The 23,147-nt window shown below is 31.0% G+C and overlaps 2 protein-coding genes across 3 annotated transcripts in view; one reads left to right on the top strand and one right to left on the bottom strand.

The window, feature by feature from the left end:
• Positions 1–23,147, bottom strand: part of Pdfr (Pigment-dispersing factor receptor) — a 73,464-nt gene that overhangs the window by 15,260 nt on the left and 35,057 nt on the right. Inside the window, exons 2-4 of one of the 2 annotated variants that reach the window (XM_076413135.1) lie at positions 17,601–17,632; positions 5,378–5,479; positions 576–736 (exon numbers count right to left, since the gene is read on the bottom strand). In XM_076413135.1, the coding sequence (XP_076269250.1) occupies positions 576–736; positions 5,378–5,479; positions 17,601–17,622 (285 nt within the window). In that variant the 5' untranslated portion in view covers positions 17,623–17,632. The remainder of the gene's footprint in view (positions 1–575; positions 737–5,377; positions 5,480–17,600; positions 17,633–23,147) is intronic. The other variant, XM_076413134.1, reaches the window with a different exon arrangement.
• LOC143203264 (uncharacterized) lies at positions 12,966–14,272 on the top strand. Its single transcript, XM_076415434.1, has 2 exons — positions 12,966–13,305; positions 14,028–14,272. The coding sequence occupies exons 1-2, from the start codon at positions 13,079–13,081 to the stop codon at positions 14,206–14,208; spliced, it is 408 nt and encodes a 135-aa protein (XP_076271549.1). The 5' UTR covers positions 12,966–13,078; the 3' UTR covers positions 14,209–14,272.

Genomic DNA, 23,147 nt, shown 5'->3' with positions numbered 1-23,147 from the left:
ATAAGAGAATTCTAATATACAATCTATTGTGGCTGTATAATTAATTTTAGTTTAGGTCCTTCGATAATATATGCATTAGATGTATTATAATGTTAAAATAAATTATATTAGATAATTAAATTTAGATAATTAAATTAAATGTAAAATAAAATGTATTACTAAGAACTGTTCATCTGTTACTGTTCATCATTAACCATAACACATATCCTTCTGTATTCCAAGGAGACCTCTTGTTTTAAATGTAATCCATGAATCAAATGATCTCTTGAAATCTTCATAAGAAGTGATTTCTTGCTCTAAGAGACCAAGTACCATTGACTGAAAAAGTAATTTGAGTTTTTGTTTTTCATAGGAAATAAATTTTTCACATGGGTGTTACTAAATTATTAGATGGGTAGAAAATATCTTTCCGGAATTTAGTAGTTCCAATTCCAGATATTGTGTGTTTACTGATATATTTGTATAGACTATATATAATGGAATTAGTGTTATAAGGACCAGGGCCTCATATATTGAAAAATTATGCTAATTAATATATATGGTGACTACAAAAATCGATATATAGTTTTAAGTACCGTTTGGCATGCCTTGATTCCAAAAGAATTACACATGTTGGTCATGTCCTGAATCTGTGGTAAAATGCATGGTTCAAAATGTGTGTAATTCGTTATTCTTCCGTCGGAGTTGTTTTTCGTCTCCCAAGTGCCGTCGATAGTGCAATAACGGTATGCCCAACCTACAACAAACAAAATTAGAAATTAATTTCCAAAATGGCTCCCGCCAGAGACATAGAACTAGCGGGGAGATCAGGTTTCCACTATAATGTATGTTATAAAGTAGTTCAATCAATAAGATCTTTAAGCACCTTTGGAGTATTATCAATATTATTTTGCGTAGTATTTAATGGCTTATCTGGTTTTAACCGGAATTTGGATATATTTATGTTTCTCACGAATAATCCGACAAACCTTGACTAATCATTGTAATAATTTTTGTTTATATTAATCTACGAATTTGTTTAAAAATATTGTTTTTATTTGAAGAATTATAGTGAATTAAAGGTACAATGTATTTTGTTCGAAATATTGTACATCGATAGCCGCTACTTTCCTTCATATTTCAGACAATTTACGGATTCCATCTCGAAAGAACTTTATTTCATGTGAGGCTATCGACGAATCGACTTATTTTGAGTATCTTCATAGCAAGTGAAACGCTGCTCAGGCAGATATATTATTATATTAATAACTTAATATGTCCTATGTCCTCTTAGGTCGGAACAAGTAGTAATCAGAAGAAGCAAGCTTTGGAGAATAGAGCAGGTGGGGTAGTACTTTACAGTTCAATGTTCCCATGTACGTTTTCACCAGTATAGTAACATGTGGTCGAGCGATGTCATGCTAAAATATAATATTGTTGGGTGATGGCTCGTTATTTAATTTTCGGTTCAGTACATAGCTTAAACGTATGCGTTGTAATCGATGGCGATCTCCATTGACGGTTTCATCGGGTTATGCCTTCAACTCCAATTCAAATTTAGTCTTGAGATTTTTTTGCCCATCTAAAACGACCTTTGTCTTCGATGTCCAACGTACATGGAAACATTGAATTGGAAAGGAGTACCCAACCGGCTCTATTCTCTGGAATCACCACCTTTAAAACGTCGAAAGGTTGCCATAAGCTTTTTTAGTTGAATGAAGCAAACAAGAAGTTACATACAAATGTACTAGATGTTATTTAATTAACAATTATTATAATTTAGAATAATTTTTTATTACTCTTAGCAATTCGACAATCTGCCCAGAGGGCAATAAGTACTTGTAGTACTTCAAGTCATCTCCTGGACAAAGCAATATTTTAATTAATTAAGTAGTCTTATTTTAAAGCTTATTCTAAAGTCTATATATGTCCAATAATCAAATCGGATGGTATTAGACGATTTTTTCTAAACACTTCACTGTCACTTTGCATATTTAGCTGATTAGCGAGTGCCTTTTGAAGTAACTTCACACAAGCACGTTGAATTACACTCGTTATTATCTCCAGAGGAATATCGCGTTGCATCATTTCATTTGAAACAGTACGGAGCATCGACAATGGCACGCAACACTTTCTTTTGGAACTGTTGTATCATCAATATATTAGACTTCTTAGCGGTTTCCCATAATTAGATTCCATATGACCAAATGGGCTTGAGTGTAGATTTATACAATAGTATCTTGCTAACTAATGATAACTTGGATTTGCGCCTGATAAGCCAATACATTTGGTAAAGTTTAAGTCCAAATTATTCCATTTGGCGAGTATGAGCTTCTTCCAAGTTAGGCATCGATCTAGGTGCATACCAAGATATTTAGCATCATCTGCTTGCGGATAATTATTGATATAGACTGGTAGACATATTCTTCTACGCAGTGTAATATTTATATGACTGGATATTGTTTCACTGGCTTTTATACGTCACCTTTTCAGCCACATTTGTATTCGATTTAGGTATGTTTGTAGATTAATTGATACTATGACTGGACCTTCATGAGAGTCTAAGACTCCCGTGTCTCCTGAGTATGTTGCCATAGTGATTATTTTTGTTGTAGGTAGAATCATTTTAAGATTAGAAATATTTTGAAATGGAAATAACAATATTAATGTGAGAGATAATTAAGAATATAATTAACTGGCATTGTGTTCCTAGAAGAACCTTTCATGTTTTGATGATTTTTGTGTTTCTGTGATTTTTTTGGAGAATACGTTAAAAATGACTTTCAATACTCAATGTTAGTAAATATTCAGATTACGTATCGTGCTCTAGAAAGCTTGGATGGTAATTTGGAAATAAACACTTAAAAAGCGTTTGAAAAACTTTTGTTTTAATCACTTAATGTAAAAATTTGGCTGCAAGAACCACATATTATTGCAATTCAATAAATTGGCATAATTAAACTTTAGTGATGACACTAATATTAATTATAAAATATACCCTCTATCGGTTTTGCCTAATGCATTTGAGTCTAACCATATTATACTAAAATAATATATTATTTTGAGGTTCATTATTTATAAGGATTTAATTTCCAGATATTTCCAGAAGAATGTTTTCTGATAATTTTAAGATGACGTACGTATAACGGTATAGCATCATAGCATAAGAACGGAATAGTTTCACCTGTCTATAGTCATAGCTTAAACGGAAGTATCGGTTTAAAAATATGTAATAACATCATTAACTTGAATCCGTAAAGAACTATATATCGATAAAACCCCCATTTGCTAGAATTTTGTTCTATTTCATAAAGAATTGTATATTGTAAATATTGAAATTAAATGATAAATAAAATAAAAACAGAATATTGTTACTTAATGTAATTTCTAAAAATGAAAGTCTCAAGAAAATAACATGTATCTTGTACATACAGAAAAAAAATATATGAACCCAATGTTTCTGTATATTTTTGCATTAAAAAAAAGCCGATAACATGCATCGAAATCTATTTATACTCTTTAACTAGTTTTAGCTGGTAATGTATGAGACCAATATTAATTGAATTTACTTTTTTTCCCGGATAAATGGCCAATGATCTTAATTAGATATTGGCTGTCTTTATGCTTTACCATAAACATCGCAGAAATTGTATCATATTTACTTCTAATTAGATTATCAAGTTTTATTGGCAAAACAACGTAGAAAAGCTCTATGATGATAAAATATTCGATTATTGCTTAATTAAAATTATTATAGTATATTCCAAGTTAACAATTCAAATAATATCCAGAAAAAAATTATTTTCACTCTTTGTTATTTATTCCGTTTCATATTTTTTAAACTTTTATTGATTTGAGTGTTGTAATTGTTTTTTATATTTTATCCAGAATTTTACCAAAATATTTCTTTTTCCTATCTTAATTTTTTTATCATATATAGATTTGCATTTTACATTTTTTTATAAACTAATAGTTTATTTCGTTATTTTACTGTAACGTTAATCTCTATTTACTATTCTAGCTTCCATTTGAATAAAAGTTATCTTTATTTTAACGAAAATTGTAACGATTCCTAGACCTCCATACATTCCAACATTTCTAAAAAGTTTAATTGCTTTATTATCAATTAATACGATTTTATTGGAGCAATAGCTCCAGGAACTGAAGCTGTCTTCGATAACTGAAAAAATATCCAGCAGCTTCCATATTTTGATTTAGTGGGTGGGGTATCAATTGAAATAGTAGATCCAAGATATTAATTTAAAGAAGAGGGAATCTAACCTTCTATGAGCTTAACTTTATCGAAAATTTTATGGTATTTAAAGCCAATTTCAGAGCTGGCTTCATCATTTTCATTCCGGAAATAGCTATGTTGCACCTAGCTGTAACCGACCAATATTTAAAAAATCTATGGGCTTAACTTGATTGAGTTTGAGATAGTATAGAGAAACACTTTTGAACAATTTTGAAAGATTTATATATGACTAGATGTCAAAGAGGTTTGATATTTTGATTTCGCATTAATTATAAAGCTTTATATTAGAAATATTTAATTATATTTTTAAATCACGTAGAAATTATAGATTGAAATATAGTTACTATAAATATTCTCTGTAATTATTCCTGTTAAAATAATAATTTTTAACAAAACACTGCTTTTGTTGTTTGGTTGAAATTAATAACACTGAATGGACTTAATTAATAGCAATATATTTTAGAGAAATATATGTTGCTCTATAATTTAATTTCTTTTGAATATTTCGTATATATATACATATATATATATATATATATATATATATATATATATATATATATATATATATATATATATATATATATAAATTTAAAATATATCTATGTATAACTCAATAACAAATAAGTTCATTTAACATTAAAAATGTTATTGATATGTTATAAGTTAACGTAAATCTAGTATTGTTTACTGAAATACAAAGTAAAATAACCTTAGATTATTTTACCTTTCTGTGAAACAAGAAAAATACTACACATTTTTTTTGTTGCTTGTTTATATTTGCTATACTGATATTTTGTATTAGCCTTAGGACCTTCTTTTTGTAACGTGTGTATCAACAAGTATTATTCATGCAAAAAAGAAGTTCCACCGCAAAAACTTATGAACTCTTTCTTTGAATAAAGTGGATATATTATGATGTTGAAAAAATCACTATGCAGTAGAATTTCATCCAAATATATTATAGATAACTTAGTAATTACTCTCTTAAGAGTAAATGCAGCTATTAAGTTAAGAAATGATGAAGAAATTGTCCGAAGTTCTCTGAAGTACATAATTTGAAATTTTACATCACGAATAAAATGGGAATATAATGTTATAAAATATTCGTTATATCAGCTCAAACGCGTTATACTTACTTACCGGTCTCTAATATACCCTTTTCGTCTGGACATGGTAGAGAAACAGTTGAATCCGCTGCCGTTTGTGGCCAACACAACCATTGATCACATGATGTGGGGCAAACTGTAACAAAAACAAGTAACAGGTTAATTGAAAAGTCTTCGGCCTGACACATAGATGGCGCTATTAGAATTAAATTCATATGTTTTTTAGTTAGCCCTAACCCTCAATAGATGCGTATATAAATTTGACAGAGGTGGGATCGTTTGTGAATTATAGCACTTTGAGTGAAGCAACTTTTGTTATTGCGAATAAAATGGATAAAAAGAATTTTGCGTATTGATAAAATATTGTTATTTGAAGGGAAAAATACAGTTGAAGCAAAAACTTGGCTTGATGCCGAAACTCCGGACACTGCCCCAGGAAAATCAACCATCAAGGATTGGTGTGCTAAGTTAAGACGTGGTGAAATGAGCACCGAAGACGGTGAATGCAGTGGACGCCCAAAAAAAGCTATTACCGACGAAAACATTTTAAAAATACACAAAAAGATTTTGAATAACCGTAAATTGAAATTGAATGGAATAGCAGACACTCTAAAGATATCAACTGAACGTGCATCATTCAAGAATATTTAGGTATGAGAAAGCTCTGTGCAAAGTGGGTCCGCGCGAGCTCCCTTTTGACCAAAAACAACGACAAGTTGATAATTCGGAACAGTGTTTGAAGATGATCAAGCGTAATAAACCCGAGTTTTTGTGTCGATATGTGACAATGGATGAAACATGGCTTCATCATTTCACTCCGAAGTCCAACCGACAGTCATCCGAGTGGACTGCACACGATGAACCCGCTCCAAAGTGTGGGAAAACTTAACAGTCGGCTGACAAGGTTATGGCATCTGTATTTTGAGATGCCCATGGAATAATTTTCATTGACGATCTTGAAAAAAGAAGAACCATTACATATATGGCCGACTATTACATAGCATTATTAGACCGGTTAAAGGACGAAATCGCCAAAAAACGGCCGCATTTGAAGAAAAAGAAAGGCAAAAATCCATGAATTGGTCTTCGAATTGCTTCCTCATCTACCGTATTCTCTAGATCTGGCCCCCAACGACTATTTCCTGTTCCCAGATCTCAAAAGAATGCTCGTTGGGAAGAAATGTTCGTCGAATGAAGAGGTGATCAGCGAAACTGAGGCCTATATTGAAGCAAAGGACAAATCGTACTACAAAAATAGTATCGAAAATTTGGAGGGTCGCTATAATCAATGTATCACAATTGAAGGGAATTATGTTGAATTAAAAAAACTAATTTTGCCAAAAAAGTGTGTTTTACTATGGTAGGCCGGCGACTTTTCAATTTAGCTGTTATTCTACACTAAAAGTAAGTAAAGATCTGATTTAATTAAACAAATTTCAATGAATGCTACGAGAATTGCTACATATATTTCCAGTATGATAATGAAAAGATAGTAATTTATTGTCAAAAGTAGCTTTATATTCTGAAATTAGTTTGAAAAGGCCCAAAAATTATAGCTAAAGTAAAAACATTAAAGGATATGTTGAACGTCCGGTTTATTCACCAGATTTAGCTCTGTATGATTTCTAGTTTCTAGTTGCTAGTTGTCAGTCTTCAGAAAAACCACCGCAGTGCACCGCAATAGATTGATAGAATTTCTATTGAGAATTGAGAAAATAACAGTTTACGTTGGAATTACTGGAACTTACTGAACGACCTGGTAACAAATGAAAAATGCTTACTAAGAGTTGGATTAATCCCATGTTTTAATACCGAATTATGATCTAAAATTAGCCTTAAGCTTCGCTCTCACTATCTTTCTCTTCCTCTTTTCTCATATATTATGTAACATTTATTAAAAAATACTGATAAGGCATATTTTTTGTTATCCTCGAATAAATCTACTGTCGATACAATAATACGTTCATGAGATAAAACGTCTATCATATAAGCCTATTTTTTCGGTTTTTATAAATTTAGCTGAACTTAAATTAGACTGGATTATCTAATATTTTTAAACGATATAACATAGTTCCAACGCTAACTTTCGATAAATACAACCAACAATTATTAGTAAATTCGAAACCAACAGGTTAGATAAGAACTTTTTATAATGGGTGAAATTTTGTATACGTTCATAGAGGAATCGAAAGAAAACTCAATAGGAGTCTGGAGAAGAGTTTCGCTAAGTCGAATATCTAGGTGGGAGTTACAATCGGCCATTCAAGTAATTTTGTTGGCCAGTGTAATACTCTATTATTGGCACCTATAAGGAAAACGTTTTTTGTGAAAGCATTAGATTGGTTCTCTGATAAATTTTACCATGCAGGTGTAGAACGTGACAAAACAATTTAAACATTTAAAACAAGTTAATCCATTTCTTCTCAAAAATAAAATTTTTGAAATATTATGGTATTTTGTCATCAATTTCAATTTAAAATAATTGAATAATTGTTGTCATCTACACGGAACATAATGTTCCGCTGGTGCAACGTTAGAAGCTTCCGGATAAAAGTGTAAAAAAATATTTTATATTTCCATCACATGCTTTTATTTGCTCAGGACGTACAAAACTGTTGATTATATGAAAAAACTGACCAAAGTTGATGACATTATCCATGAAAATCTGAACCTGACATTTCTTGCATATATAGATCGTATGGCTTTAGCAAATCTTGCATATCTTCGTTGCATTTTCTTCATTTCGGATTATAATATGATCAATTCTATCCTCCCTAACTGCTCCTGGCAATCTCTTTCCGCTGGGGCGTCCAAGATAGGTGTTTCCTCTCTGAGGTTGGTGGTTTCCCTCCAGTTCAGATCCTTCTTCAGTTTTCAAGAGACTTAATGCAATCTGGGATCTGAAATCTATGAATACCTAATGAAATCTACTAATAGTAGAACCTGTTGCCAGTTGATACGTTTAATTCTATTCCACTGTTGTTTAAAGTGGACAGGAAGCCACTTGTTTTCTCTCACTGTACCAGCTCCAAAGAATTCAATGTCAGACAACAAGGTAAAAAAGTAATGATTTGTGAAAAAGTTATCAAAACCAAGTTTGTTATGATCCTTTCACCTAAACCCAGGTTTTCATTAGCCTTCTGTGAAGCTCCACCATGTACTTGTGCCGAGGTTCTATCCTTCAAAGGTGACACAATTCCATATATAATTCTTACAAAGATAGTAGACGACATACTTCATTAGCACCAAAGATACAATTCGAGCTCTTATATTTAAGAGCATAGTTGTCATTAAATGAACCTGAGCTAGGCAACTCCCAATTTTGCGTCAGCGCAACGGATATATGAATCATTCGCTGCAGTGTCATAGGTCAAATATCTTCAAGAAAAAAATACACATATATATTCCACATAAATAACATTGAGGAATATGCACATAAAAGTTAAAATCCGACTTCAAACTGATTATTATTTAATTATTACAAAGATTATTACGTACATATTTTTTTTGTGTGTTCAAAGTCTAAGTTTGATTATTTTTTTTTAAATTAGGATACACAACTACTATTTTAATTGAGACATAAAAATCCAATAATAAATAATAATGTATAAAATTTTACGAATGAACCAACTAGATGTTCCAAAACCACATAATATAGAATAAACCACCTACTCGGACACTTGGGCTAATTTCTAATTTACTTTGAATGAATTATGCATTGATATAACTGAGTTTCGAATAATATTAGCCTTGTTAAGATTTGAGATATTCATAAATTATGTATATTTATTATTTTTATAATATCATATATTTTGTCACAATGGTGAATTTGTTTTATAATTGAGCGGTATTTAATTCTTTATTAAAAAAAGTCTATCTTTTGAAATCTGTAGTCAATTCATTTACAATATACAGTTTCGGAAAATACAGGAACTCCAATGCCTTGATGTAAAAAATGTTTTTAATACAATATTAAATTTCAAAATTCAACAGAATCGGCTTGGTCGGCGCAGTGGTAAAGGCGACAGGATGGTCCACCAACTGTTGCGTAAATTTATGTCTGTGATTGTTTAATATTTGTGATCGGCCTAGGTAAGAGTGCAAATTTCTACAAGGAAAATTATCCCAGTCGCGCCAGTAACCAGGCTGGGTAGGACCGGATGTCTTGGTTCTTGCCTGGTATGATTTATCAGTCGCCAGTTAGTAAATTTAATACCGAGGACCGTAGTTCCGAGTCCACGTTAAACTGTAGGTCCAGTCAGGTAAAGGGGTCTTTAAAATATATATTAAAAAATTCTGACAGTAAATTATTATTTTATAAATAGGTCATTCAGAATTATAATAACTGATATAATACTGTAAACAATCCTTTGATTTCAATTTAATTGTAATTTAAATATTTATCTTTTACCTTGATCATAAGAATTAGACAAGTTCTTCATACCATGTGTATATTTAAATAAAAAAATTGATAAGCGTTTGAAATATTTTACATTAGTGATGTGTATCCGCTCTAATAGTGATGATAAAAATCGAAACCAAATTATGTCTATGTTGTTATGACAAGAATTTTGCACAAGAGATATTAGCAAGGCATCTCAATTAAATATTGCGCATTGTAAAATTATTCTCGCGCGTCATATTTTGATTTTAATTAAAAAATGTCATATATAGAGTTTTTATTAAAATATGAGTCGATGTTGGTGGGCTATATTATTTTGTCAGTTTCTATTTTACTTATTATTTTATATTAGATTCGTTACGTCAAATGGTAAAACTTTGCACAAGGAAAGGGTCTCGAAACATTATATAAACAGAAGAGGACTTGAAATTCACTTAAATTGCCATTACTTTGCAATTGTGTTAATGTTAAATAAAGATTTATTAAAAATAACAAATATAGCCTCTATAACTAACCACACCCAGTATGGTATCAATCTGTGTATCAAAAGTTTCACAAGGCATGTCTAACGAACGCCAATGTCTCGAGACCCAATCAAAGAAAACAAGGCAACACTAAATGAAGATAGCTAGGATATATATATATATATATATATATATATATATATATATATAACATATAATAACTGAAAACAGTCAAAACAGTCGATAGTCAAAAACTAGCGACTGAAAATAGTAGACGAAGATGTACGAATCATTTCCTGTATAAATTGTGAGAGAGGAAAGAACGGAGATAAGATTAATCAACAAAATGGAAGTTGGAAACGTTTTTAACGTTCGGTAGGTTTTTCTCCTTGTCAATTGCTGGTCTTTCCAATTTTTGCTATCCGAATCTCTATAAACAGAATACCGTTGGTATACTTTCGCGTGCTGTTAACTGATTTTGTTATAATATTACGAAGTTGAAACTGAATTAAACTAAAAACTAACAATATATAAATAGGTAAATAAATAAATGCATGTAACGTAAAATTCATTAAAATATATTCTTGTATGCGTTTAAGGTCATCGACACATATAGAGGACCGCAGCCGAATTTTGTTTACGCTTCCAGATTCGAACGTTTTACTTCAGATTCATAATGATGTGAACTTAAAAATTATTAGAAGCGCTGACAGATTAGAACTAAACTAGGGCTCCTTACACATTTCAGTTGTTTATTGAATAGTTTTGAGCTATAATTTCTGGTAAAACAAAGATGAACAACTAACAATAATATAATTCATTCTTAAACAAACAAAAATATTAATTTAACGGTTTATACTTAGGGCGGTTTATATTGGCAACCAATAGTTTAAATTGGAATTGTCAATAATTTAGAAAGACACAAATTTAGATACATATAAATAACATAAAAATAAATAACACCGACCAGTTAAGAGTTATAACAAATAATTATGATATAACAAATGATGAAATAACTTTAATATATTTTTAAACTGTATAAATCATAATTCATTAATATATTATAACAATTACTAAATATTGTAAAATAAATACATTGAGTGTTTCTCTTACAACATATTTGGGTTAAAATATAAATTAGATTAAAATAATAATACGTAATGGTCTTTATTGACATTGTCAGATTCTAAATGAATAAGTTATTTAATTAAAAACTTATTTTATATGCAACTTCTTTCCAAATAAATATGCTATAAAATTAATTTACTAATTGTATCCAACGATTTTATAGTTATTGGTTTACATACTGGATTATTCGTTTTCGTTTATGTTTTATTTTCAGTTTGTATCGTCCTATATCATAAAATATTTTATATTCAAAAATTACAGGTATGGAAATCACCATTATAAGCTAGCAATCTGGATGCTAACTATGTTAATTTATTCTATTTTATATACCACTTAAATTTAATGATCACTATTAATAAGATATAATATTATATAATATATAAAAATAAATCAAATATATAAAACCAATAAAACAAAACAAAAATATTCTTAGCTATATGAGCTATAACTATAACTATAACTGATAACCGAGTCGAACTATTCTCGCGCGATATTACCGCGCATTTATTTATATACCTAAATCTATATATAAATGTTAAACTCTTAACAAAGTAAGCTTCCGGATATATATATATATATATATATATATATATATATTCAGAGAAGGATCACGCAATAATTTAATAGTAGTAATCTAAAATCTAAAATTATCACGCCAAAGTATCTAGCCAATTAGATAAGATGTAATCTAAATCCAAGAAGACACTTGTATACGATCGAACCAAATTGGAGAAACATTAATATAGATTACCTATCTATCCCCCATGTGCTCTATACTAGACATATATCCAAACCGGAGGGAACCTTGATAGCTACATTATCAAATCATACAACAATTATACATGAGAGATATATACATAAAAGTTCAAACAGCTAAAATTAATTTAATGATATACCACTGTTAAAAGTGTTTAAATAATACACCTCCATGAATAACCAGAGGCTCCTCAGATATTAGATGGACATCACATTGTTCCCAGACATAAAAGGACCAAAGAGCTTTGCTTGCATGGTAGTGCAAGAGTGAAAAATAGTGAACAATGATATATGACAAATGATATGAGAAATATATTTAGTGATCTAGCGACCTTGAGGCATGTCGAATTTTAGATCGTGGAATAACGGTCTACAAAATACCCAGAAATATAATACCAGATGTTGAACACGGGCGGGGTGCCAGCATTGTCAACTAGAACCCGATAACGAATAGCTTGCAACCCCCAGACGTTTATCTGGGATGTTATTGAAGGGTATTTCCATTGATTCAGTGCTCAAACATCGTTTGATTTAGACGTGCCACCATCGACTGCCCAAGCCTCGTCTCCAGGTAACACCGCTGCCATCCGTTTTATCTAATTGTATTTTCACATTTTTTTATATAGCCAATAAACAACGGTCACATAATGTAAACACCACTGTTTCATTTCGTTTTACCTCCATTCACCGAGCCACATCATTTACCCTAAAGTGGTTAGTCAAGAACACTTTCCTACATATTTCAATTCTAATTATAAAGAAATGTGAATGTTTCACACACAGCTTCCATTTCTGCTTCCATATCTAAGCAAAATGTACACAGACTTACAAGTTGGCCTATTGATAGTTACTAGGAAACCTAAAATGTTTATTTTTATAGACAAAACAAATGTCAAAATTGTCGTGTTAAAATGTCACGTATGTAGGGAATAATAACTTACGCGTTGCTTTTTGTCCAGGATCAAAATTATTGTGATTATAAAAAATGAAAGGGCCACTCAACGACAAAGGTTTAAATGTTGCCACTCGTCGCGTGGCAAAGATTGTTCTAGCCACTATCAAGAAACTCGGAAGCTCTAGGGGCATCACCTTGAAGAAAATCCACAATTACATTCAAGAAGAGTATCCCAATACGTCAACGAACATCATCAGATTGAATAACACCCTCGACAAGGCACTAGCTTTCGGCGCCATCAACAAGAAGTCAGGAAAGTAAGTTGACAAATTGTTTGTTTTTTAAAAGCCATCAGAATTTTTTAGCGGAATATTTAGTCTTCGGTTTTTCAAAGGGTAAAATCCCCTTAAAAGATAGTGCGCTTTTAAAAATAAGATTCTTGAAGGAGATTTTCGTTATATCTTGCATTTTACTTTCAAAAAGGTAAGAATGCAGCGCAGGTTAAACGAAAATTGTGTGATGTTTATGGCAACTGGTGGCCTAAGTGAACGCCGGGCTCAGAATTCGTTTGCTTGTTGTCATTCTCAGAAGCGCTCTCTCTATTTCAAATATCTCGAAAAGAAACTAAATAACATTTTCTCCATTCATTACATTATTAGATATCGCGATATATTCGTTTATTTTTTTTTTATAAAAATTAAATTGTGTTTATTAAAACATGGAGAAATATCTAGGCAATAAGACGAGTGGATTAGGACTCCTTTCAGTTTTTATACCCTTTTAGAATAGATAACCTTTAGAATTACTTCTTGCACAATGATATATTGACTTCATATCACCATCATTTACTATCAATTGTTAAGTAAGAGGAACTTTCTAAACCTGATTGTTGATTTCTTAACTGTAAATTCTAAATATCTTGTAAAGAAATACGACAGGCAATTCTTGTTAATCCATGTTGATTTGAATCTATATAGATATACAATAGATCCCTTTAGCGCTATGCTGAACTATAATTCGATTTTAAATAATTTTTCAGATATGTCTTGGGCACCGCATTCAAAACCTTAATCGAAAACGGCCGCGGTACCAAGAGTCTCAGCATCATACAAGCCAGAAGGAGACGCAGGAGACGCGGACGCAGAGGGAGAAGCCGTAGCCGACGAAGAGGCAAGAAGAGGTCCATAAGTCTGAATCGTAGAAGCATCAAATCGAAATGACCAGTCGAGATGTAAATGTTCTGTCTTTGTCTTCAATAAATACACGTTTAACATACCCATATAACTATTTGTTTTCTTACATTTTATACTAATTTAGACATCTGCACAATAAGGTGTCTTTTTTATTTCCAACTAGTTTTAACACCTCTTGTAACTCAACTGATGCTTCTTATAACTATTAACATGTCATTATATCTTCATCTATCCATCTAGGTATTGCACGTAACAAAGCATTTTACCAGAGACTTGTTGAGTTTTCTCTCTATTACTCTAAGATTATAGCTCAATATTCCGGGTTCCGGACTAATTTAATTTAATAAAACCTGAACTTAGCTAAAAGCTAAAGCTGAAAAGGCATACCGAACTTACAGAGACCAAATTCTTAAGAGAACTCCGAAGAGAAAATTCAGAACGCCCTGTAAGAAAGACATTTTCTATTCCAGCGTTACTATTCCGGTTTAAATTAAACCCGACGACTGAATATTTTGTAGATTACAAAAGAACAAAAGTAATCACCCGAAAAATCATAAGGCAATCGAATAAATTCAGAACATCAACTCCCGGAGAGAATTTACTAGCAGCCTCACTCCACAAACTCCATCCCATGAGTTGTGGAGGAAAGTAAGAATTCTGAAGGGCATCCCACGGCCTAAGATCCCAGCGATGATAGACGGAGATCATCGATTTGCGAACCCCTACGAGATATCGGACTTGTTTGCAATACACTACGGCACCATACTAAACACACACGGGGGAGAGGATGAGAGCGGCCGATCTGAGGAGATTGGAGGCGCATATGAGTTGGACGACCCGTTCACAATGGAGGAGCTTGATAGAGCTTTAAACAAGAACAGCGATACGTCTTGCTGACCTGACGAAATTAATTTCCCTCTGATAAGGAATCTCGCACATTTCCAACTAACTCACCTTCTTAAAATATACAATGACATTTGGAGTCAAGGACAACTGCCTCTAAAATGTAAAGAATCGTTTTTGATACCTATACATAAATCGGGTAAACTGAGACATTCAGTTAAGAGCTATAGACCTATTGGCCTAACTAGCCATTTGTGCGAAACACTAGAGCATATCGTCTGCAGTAGACTCATATATCTAATTAAAAATCATAAATTACTGAATGATCGTCAATTGGGATTCCTAGAAGGATACTCCATACTTGACCATCTGGTCGGATTCCAGGGGGATCTATGTGAAGCATTTCATTCGGGACAACATGTGACCGCCGTCTTCCTTCATTTAGAAAAATTTTTGAGACCATAAAAATCTCCAGTATTTAAAAACAACTTTTGAAATGGAAAATAGGAGGGAATTTTTTTTTATAACATCTTTATTAGATACGCTTAGTACAATCTTAATTTACAATTAATTTATTACTACTTTTCCTATGTACTTGGATTAATTAACAAGCAAGACGAGTGCGAGAAAATACATCAGTATGTATTCCTCAATTATAAAGTTATAATTATATATTAATTATTAACTTTTAGCTATAGTTTACACTAATAGTACACACTAAATGTTCACACAAGTTCGTATGGTTTTGTTCGTTTCAATCTCCTGACATTTGTTGTATTGCTTCCACGTTAGTATGATTTAGTAATCTTCTTTCGTGTTTCAAGGCGAAATTTTGGATAACTTCGCGAATCCATTTGATTACCAGTTCATCGTGCGTGTTCTTCGTTGGTTACATAGCGATAGGCATTGGTAATCAATCGAAGAACCTTGTTTTGACAGCGCTGTATGACTAACTGATTTGAATTTTTAGTGCAACCCCATATTTGCACCCTACAGGTCCAAATTAGCTTTATAATTGTATTATAGATCAACCTCTTTGATTTTAGATCAAGTTGAAAGTATCTTCCGACTAACCAGTATAGTTGTTTTATTTTGGTTCTAATGTGTTTTGCTTTTTGTCTAACGTGATGCTTCCAATTTAATCTACCGTCAAGATGGATTCCAAGGTATTTTGCTGATTCTGCTTGAGGAATAGGAGGGAATGAATATAAATTTATTACATCTTTCTTGGCCGACAGATGTTATCGAGTTAGAGTGAATGGAGTGACATCATCATATTATCATCAGACCAGTGGGGTTTCACAGGGTTTCTGCATCAGCCCACTAATGTTTATTATCGCTATTAACTCGATTAATCAGGTTATCCTACCACACATCAATACTCGGATTTATGCAGACGATGTGATTATTTATTATAAGCACTCGGATCACAAATATAGCCAACATCTTCTACAGAATTGCCACAATAAAATACCAAATTGGGCCAATCAAAACGAACTAACATTGTCTGTCGAAAAGTCTGTAAACGTTCATTTTTGTAGACGAAGAAATTGCCCACGGATGGCTGCGCTGACTATGGATGGTGAGAGTTTAATAAATAAACCGGAACTTACATTTCTTGGATTGTTATTTAACCACAAACTAAAGTGAAAAAAAAAGGTCAGGTGTTCATATTATTCATTCATACCCTGTAAATTAAAAGAAACAAACAAACAATTAAACTTCAGTTTGGGTCCTTAATGATCGTGACATTATAGGGAATAAAACGCATGGGAAGGAAGACAAAAATAGAAAAATTCCATCTATTGCGTCTGTTACTGCGTGCTGTTATGCGACAATGAAGCAGTACAGTTCCTTTTGAGTTCTTGTGAACTTTCAACAGTTAGTGTTGCGACCTAACTACACTTATTTATATTTAAGAAAATTGTTTAAAAGTTGACGATTTTATTAGACCATTTAACTGTTTCTTGTAATATTTGTGACGTGCGAAAAGAATTATGACTTAGAATTAGTCAAAGAACATGAATTAAGGAAAAGTCAAGAGAATCAAGATTTAATCAGAATTAAGAAGAAAGAAAGAGTATCAAGAATGGAAGCCAACAATCAAGAACAATATAATTCTTATATGTCGTGTGTATAATTATCAATTGGGTTCTATGACGGAATCACTATTATCTAGCCTAACAATTTACTAAGTAATATCCATCCAGTTCATAATTCTTTCACAATTACGTATCTGTTTAACATATTTAATTGTATATATTTTTATATTATTCGTTTAAATAAACAAACTCGCCTTTTTGCATTAACTTACGTAGAGAAGACATAAAATAAATTGTATTTCATTTGCCCGCTTTGTTTTTTCTCCTTATCTACTCAACGGTCAGATTAGTGGTTACTTCGGAGGTCAGATTAATGCCATCTGGTAACAATATACCATAGCAATCACGAGAATTCAGTAACCAGGTTATCCCTTGTTTAGAAACTAACTGAAAATTTACAAATGTTTCAATTGCATGATAAATCATTCAATAGTTACTGCTTTAAATTTAAATAAAACAATATTTAATACGTACATGTACCATTTTCCATTCCCATCGGTAACAATCTGAAACAAAACAATATTATTTACTCGCTGTCAGCTTTAACAGAAAACCTGGAAAGAAAATTGCAAATATTAAACGACTTGTGGCTTATTGTCGTCCTTCGTTCTTTTCGATCGAAATAAAACGCCACCGTAGAAAACGCTTCAGGGTCAGTTCCGGAAACTTCCCGCCTTCCTGACGAAACCAGTAAGTTTCGCGGCCGTAATGATGCCAGATTGCATCCTCCTAATTCATTCGATCCCTTTGAGACTATTCACCGAAAACTTTCATCGGTTTAAATGTTTCGACTTTTATTTTTCGACCTTCAAGTAGAAATTGTTTGCTTAGGTTTAGATGAAATAAGTTTTCAAGTTTGGTTTGTAATTTTTATGTTATTAATATTAGTATTGCATTAGTATAGAAAAATTTAAATTCCTGAATCTCAGATCTATTCAACAGAAACAACAGCTTCTAAATAAAATTAAACTTCAGTCATCACTATATTCTCCTTAGTTTGAATATATATTTTCCTTCAGCAGCACTCAGTTCTACATTTAAACCCAATGTATCCCCTCGAGACAAATAAATTCGAATGATCTGGAATATTCATTTTCAAAGTGCAATAACTTTTAACCAAATAAATAAATGACGCTATTTTTCAATCTGCAATAGTCTATGAACAATTACCTTTCGTTTTGGCATGAATTATGTAGTTTTAACATGAGTATTGGTACTACTGATTTAGTATTAGCATAACCTCAACTGAATAATTATCACTAGAGATATGAAACATTTAAAACTTTTACATGGATTATAAAAAATCAAATATTAGTTTTCCTACATCTTATCAATATTAGTGTCACTATAGAGGGTATATATTAAATAGAAATATATGAAACCATGGGTATTGGCATTATTGCTGATGATTTTAAAAACACACAGGTGATGTCAAAAAAGTTTAATGCAATTAAAATGCAATACACCCATATTTTATAAATATTTAAATAAACATGTATTTCCTTTTTGGCTTATTTCATTTTCCTTAAAGTTGTAACTATTACTTCAGTTTAAGATAAACTGTATCTTTAAATTGAATTACACCATTGTATTACACAAATGTCTCAGTAAGTTTGAACAGATTGTAGTAAGTTTCCATTGCTTCAAGTTTGATTTTGTTTAGGTTGTAAAGAATCTTTCAGAATGCAGTTCCAATAAATAACAATATAAAACCCAATAAATATATTAAGCAGACAGGAAAACGCAAAAATGTTCTTGTTTCGTTTGATGCAATTTATTGGTGTTTCATTCCCGGTTAGTCTAAAGTCTATTCAATATATCTCTCTTATTCTACCCTCTAAAACAATATAGAATAACTATATTCACACACAGTAACTCACAGTAACCCTAATAAATACAAATTGTCCAGTATTAAGGAATATTTCTACATTCTTCCAAAACTGACAATATGACCATAGATACTGGTATGATTCGAATGAATATTTCATGTTAGATTTTGAAGTAGTTTTTACGAAGCATAATTAATAAATAATATATATTTCAAAATTAGTGATGATAATAAAAAAATATTTAAAATTAAAAGAATTTAAATCAATTACATATACAAATGAGCAAATCGCTTAGAGAATAGAGCAACAAAACCATTTTAATTGAGAGGGCGCTGGTTGGTAATTAAACTATCAACAATCAACTTCCTTTAGACTGTTTATTAATAAACAAACTCCTTCCGCAACTATCTGGAATCTGCCGCTCGTTTCTGTGCCACTTCAAATGCAAACTACTTGTTAGATTTAATTGCTTGCGAAGGTAAACAATTTGATTGTTTTGCAACGGAAAATAATTATTATATTTAATTATATTAATTAAGTTATTAAAATGCAATACACCCATATTTTATAAATGTTTAAATAAACATGTATTTCCTCTTTGGCTTATTTCATTTTCCTTAAAGTTGTAACTATTACTTCAGTTTAAAATAAACTGTATCTTTAAATTGAATTACACCATTGTATTACACAAATGTCTCAGTAACTTCGAATAGATCGTAGTAAGTCTCCATCGTTTCAAGTTTGATTTTGTTTGGGTTGTAGAGAATCTTTCAGAATGCAGTTCCAATATATAACAATATATAATCTAATAAATATATTAAGCAGACAGGAAAATGCAAAAATGTTCTTGTTTCGTTTGATGTAGTTTATTGGTGTTTCATTCCCGGTTAGTCTGAAGTCTATTCAATACTTCTCTCTTATTCTACCCTCTAAAACAATATAGAATAACTATATTCACACACAGTAACTCACAGTAACCCTAATAAATACAAATTGTCCAGTATTAAGGAATATTTCTACATTCTTCCAAAACTGACAATATGACCATAGATACTGGTATGATTCGAATGAATATTTCATGTTAGATTTTGAAGTAGTTCTTACGAAGCATAATTAATAAATAATATATATTTCAAAATTAGTGATGATAATAAAAAAATATTTAAAATTAAAACAATTTAAATCAATTACATATACAAATGAGCAAATCGCTTAGAGAATAGAGCAACAAAACCATTTTAATTGAGAGGGCGCTGGTTGGTAATTAAACTATCAACAATCAACTTCCTTTAGACTGTTTATTAATAAACAAACTCCTTCCGCAACTATCTGAAATCTGCCGCTCGTTTCTGCGCCACTTCAAATGCAAACTACTTGTTAGATTTAATTGTTTGCGAAGGTAAACAATTTGATTGTTTTGCAACGGAAAATAATTATTATATTTAATTATATTAATTAAGTTATTAAAATGCAATACACCCATATTTTATAAATGTTTAAATAAACATGTATTTCCTCTTTGGCTTATTTCATTTTCCTTAAAGTTGTAACTATTACTTCAGTTTAAAATAAACTGTATCTTTAAATTGAATTACACCATTGTATTACACAAATGTCTCAGTAACTTCGAATAGATCGTAGTAAGTCTCCATCGTTTCAAGTTTGATTTTGTTTGGGTTGTAGAGAATCTTTCAGAATGCAGTTCCAATATATAACAATATATAATCTAATAAATATATTAAGCAGACAGGAAAATGCAAAAATGTTCTTGTTTCGTTTGATGTAGTTTATTGGTGTTTCATTCCCGGTTAGTCTGAAGTCTATTCAATACATCTCTCTTATTCTACCCTCTAAAACAATATAGAATAACTATATTCACACACAGTAACTCACAGTAACCCTAATAAATACAAATTGTCCAGTATTAAGGAATATTTCTACATTCTTCCAAAACTGACAATATGACCATAGATACTGGTATGATTCGAATGAATATTTCATGTTAGATTTTGAAGTAATTCTTACGAAGCATAATTAATAAATAATATATATTTCAAAATTAGTGATGATAATAAAAAAATATTTAAAATTAAAACAATTTAAATCAATTACATATACAAATGAGCAAATCGCTTAGAGAATAGAGCAACAAAACCATTTTAATTGAGAGGGCGCTGGTTGGTAATTAAACTATCAACAATCAACTTCCTTTAGACTGTTTATTAATAAACAAACTCCTTCCGCAACTATCTGAAATCTGCCGCTCGTTTCTGCGCCACTTCAAATGCAAACTACTTGTTAGATTTAATTGTTTGCGAAGGTAAACAATTTGATTGTTTTGCAACGGAAAATAAGACAAAATAAATTTTCCTAAGACTAATTCAACATTTTTAAAAAGTTAAAACTATTTGCACAATAACTCCATAAATACAAAATTTTCTCAAAACTAGTTATTTGTTTTGTTTTATCAAATTATGTTCGTAACTTCAAGTAGGTAGCTTCAAGAAACAGATGGATTGAGATGCTGATCAAGATTAAGTTGCTGCCGATCATCATCAGGGGTTAAGAATGACTATCCTCTGGTTGATACTCTTTCTAAATGCCGGCTATGGATTTGTCGATGAAGATGATTAGTATTTTAGGAACATATCTAAACAGGGATATATACAGAAACGTATATAAAAAGACAGACAAAAATGAAATAATAGAAAGACCTATAAAAACAGGAAAATTCAAAGAAAATTAAAACAAAAGTAAACTGATAAAATACCTAATTAAAAGATGCTAGAATAAAGAGGAAACCATTAAGAAGGACAATTAAAAATACTGATCATACTAATAAGCTAAACTTATTTGATGTTCCAGATAAAAAAGAGAACAAAGAATTGTAAACTGTAAGTATCTCACGTTCAACAAAAAAAAAACACAGAAACCAAAGTCAAGCCCCTATTTTAATTTTGACGGATGCTAGAAAAAATTACGACCAACTCATACGGACTTACCTATATTCTAAGATATTTCCTCAATAAACACGTTTTATTTACAATTTAGATTCCCTATAAAACTTAACGAGAAATCGTTAAACCTCATTCTGTAAAATTTATCAATGGAACTTCATTCATCAATTCATTACTAAAAATTAGTGTGAAACAAAAAAATTAGATTAAAATGTAGCGTATTTAGGCAATCATTTGTAGATCTAGAGGAAGTTCGTCACGTAACTTGATAGTAAATTTTTATGAACTGTATTTTTGTGAATGACGAAAAAAAATCAATCAATTTTTAAAAAGATTAATAAGTCTATAAAAAATTGATCGGATACATGAATAGAATAAAATCCTGATTAATATAAGATGAAAAATCATAACAAACTACAGACTATAGATTATCATTGTTATATATATTTAGAAATGAAAAGTTATTTTATAATATATATATATATATATATATATATATATATATATATATATATAAAAATACATGAAAGGAAGCATTGTCAACCATGACACCTCCATGAGGAAGTAGTTGATAAATGGAGGAATCGTGAACATGTTTTAGACAGATTAGAAATAAACAGTTTAGTGATTGAATTGGACAGTGAATCGGAAAGTGAAAGTGACTGAAGGAAACTTTCTGGATATGTTATAATGCTGTGCAATGCTGGAAATTCCAGAGACAAGAGTGATGAGAGTGGAAATAACTAAAGGTATGCACATAATATAACATGCACACAATATATAATATTGAATATAACTGTAGAAAATGGTATTGTAGGGCGTGAAATATTTGAGTGCCCATATACGATTGTAATTGTACTTAATTAAACATGAGCATTTGGTTAGAAAGTATGAGGAGAGAATGAATACTAACTGTTTTGTAGATATGGTAAATATATTAGACATAATTCAGTGATCAATGGTGAATGAAGAATGGTGTACACAGATATACAGTGATACCAAGATGACTTGACAAGTAAACGCACCATCGAAGGAAAGAAGAACGATATATAAAAAGGTAAATATGCTCTCGAATGACACTAAAATACGTTTCTAAGGTATACAATTGTTAATTAGATGGATTGGGTTTATAGGCGGATACCACTACAAAAAAAAAACGCGCCAGGAAACTCTGCCTCATGGACGATGAGGAAAAGACTTGTAAACAAAACAAATCTAACCTACAAACTATTATG

This window comes from Rhynchophorus ferrugineus, unplaced genomic scaffold (genome assembly GCF_030347505.1).
Source record: "Rhynchophorus ferrugineus isolate W39M unplaced genomic scaffold, kcgeb_rfMv2 rfM9, whole genome shotgun sequence".
In the NCBI taxonomy this organism is placed as follows: Eukaryota; Metazoa; Arthropoda; class Insecta; order Coleoptera; family Curculionidae; genus Rhynchophorus; species Rhynchophorus ferrugineus.
Note: the sequence above shows the minus strand (reverse complement) of the source record. Positions and strands in the feature narration are given on the sequence as shown.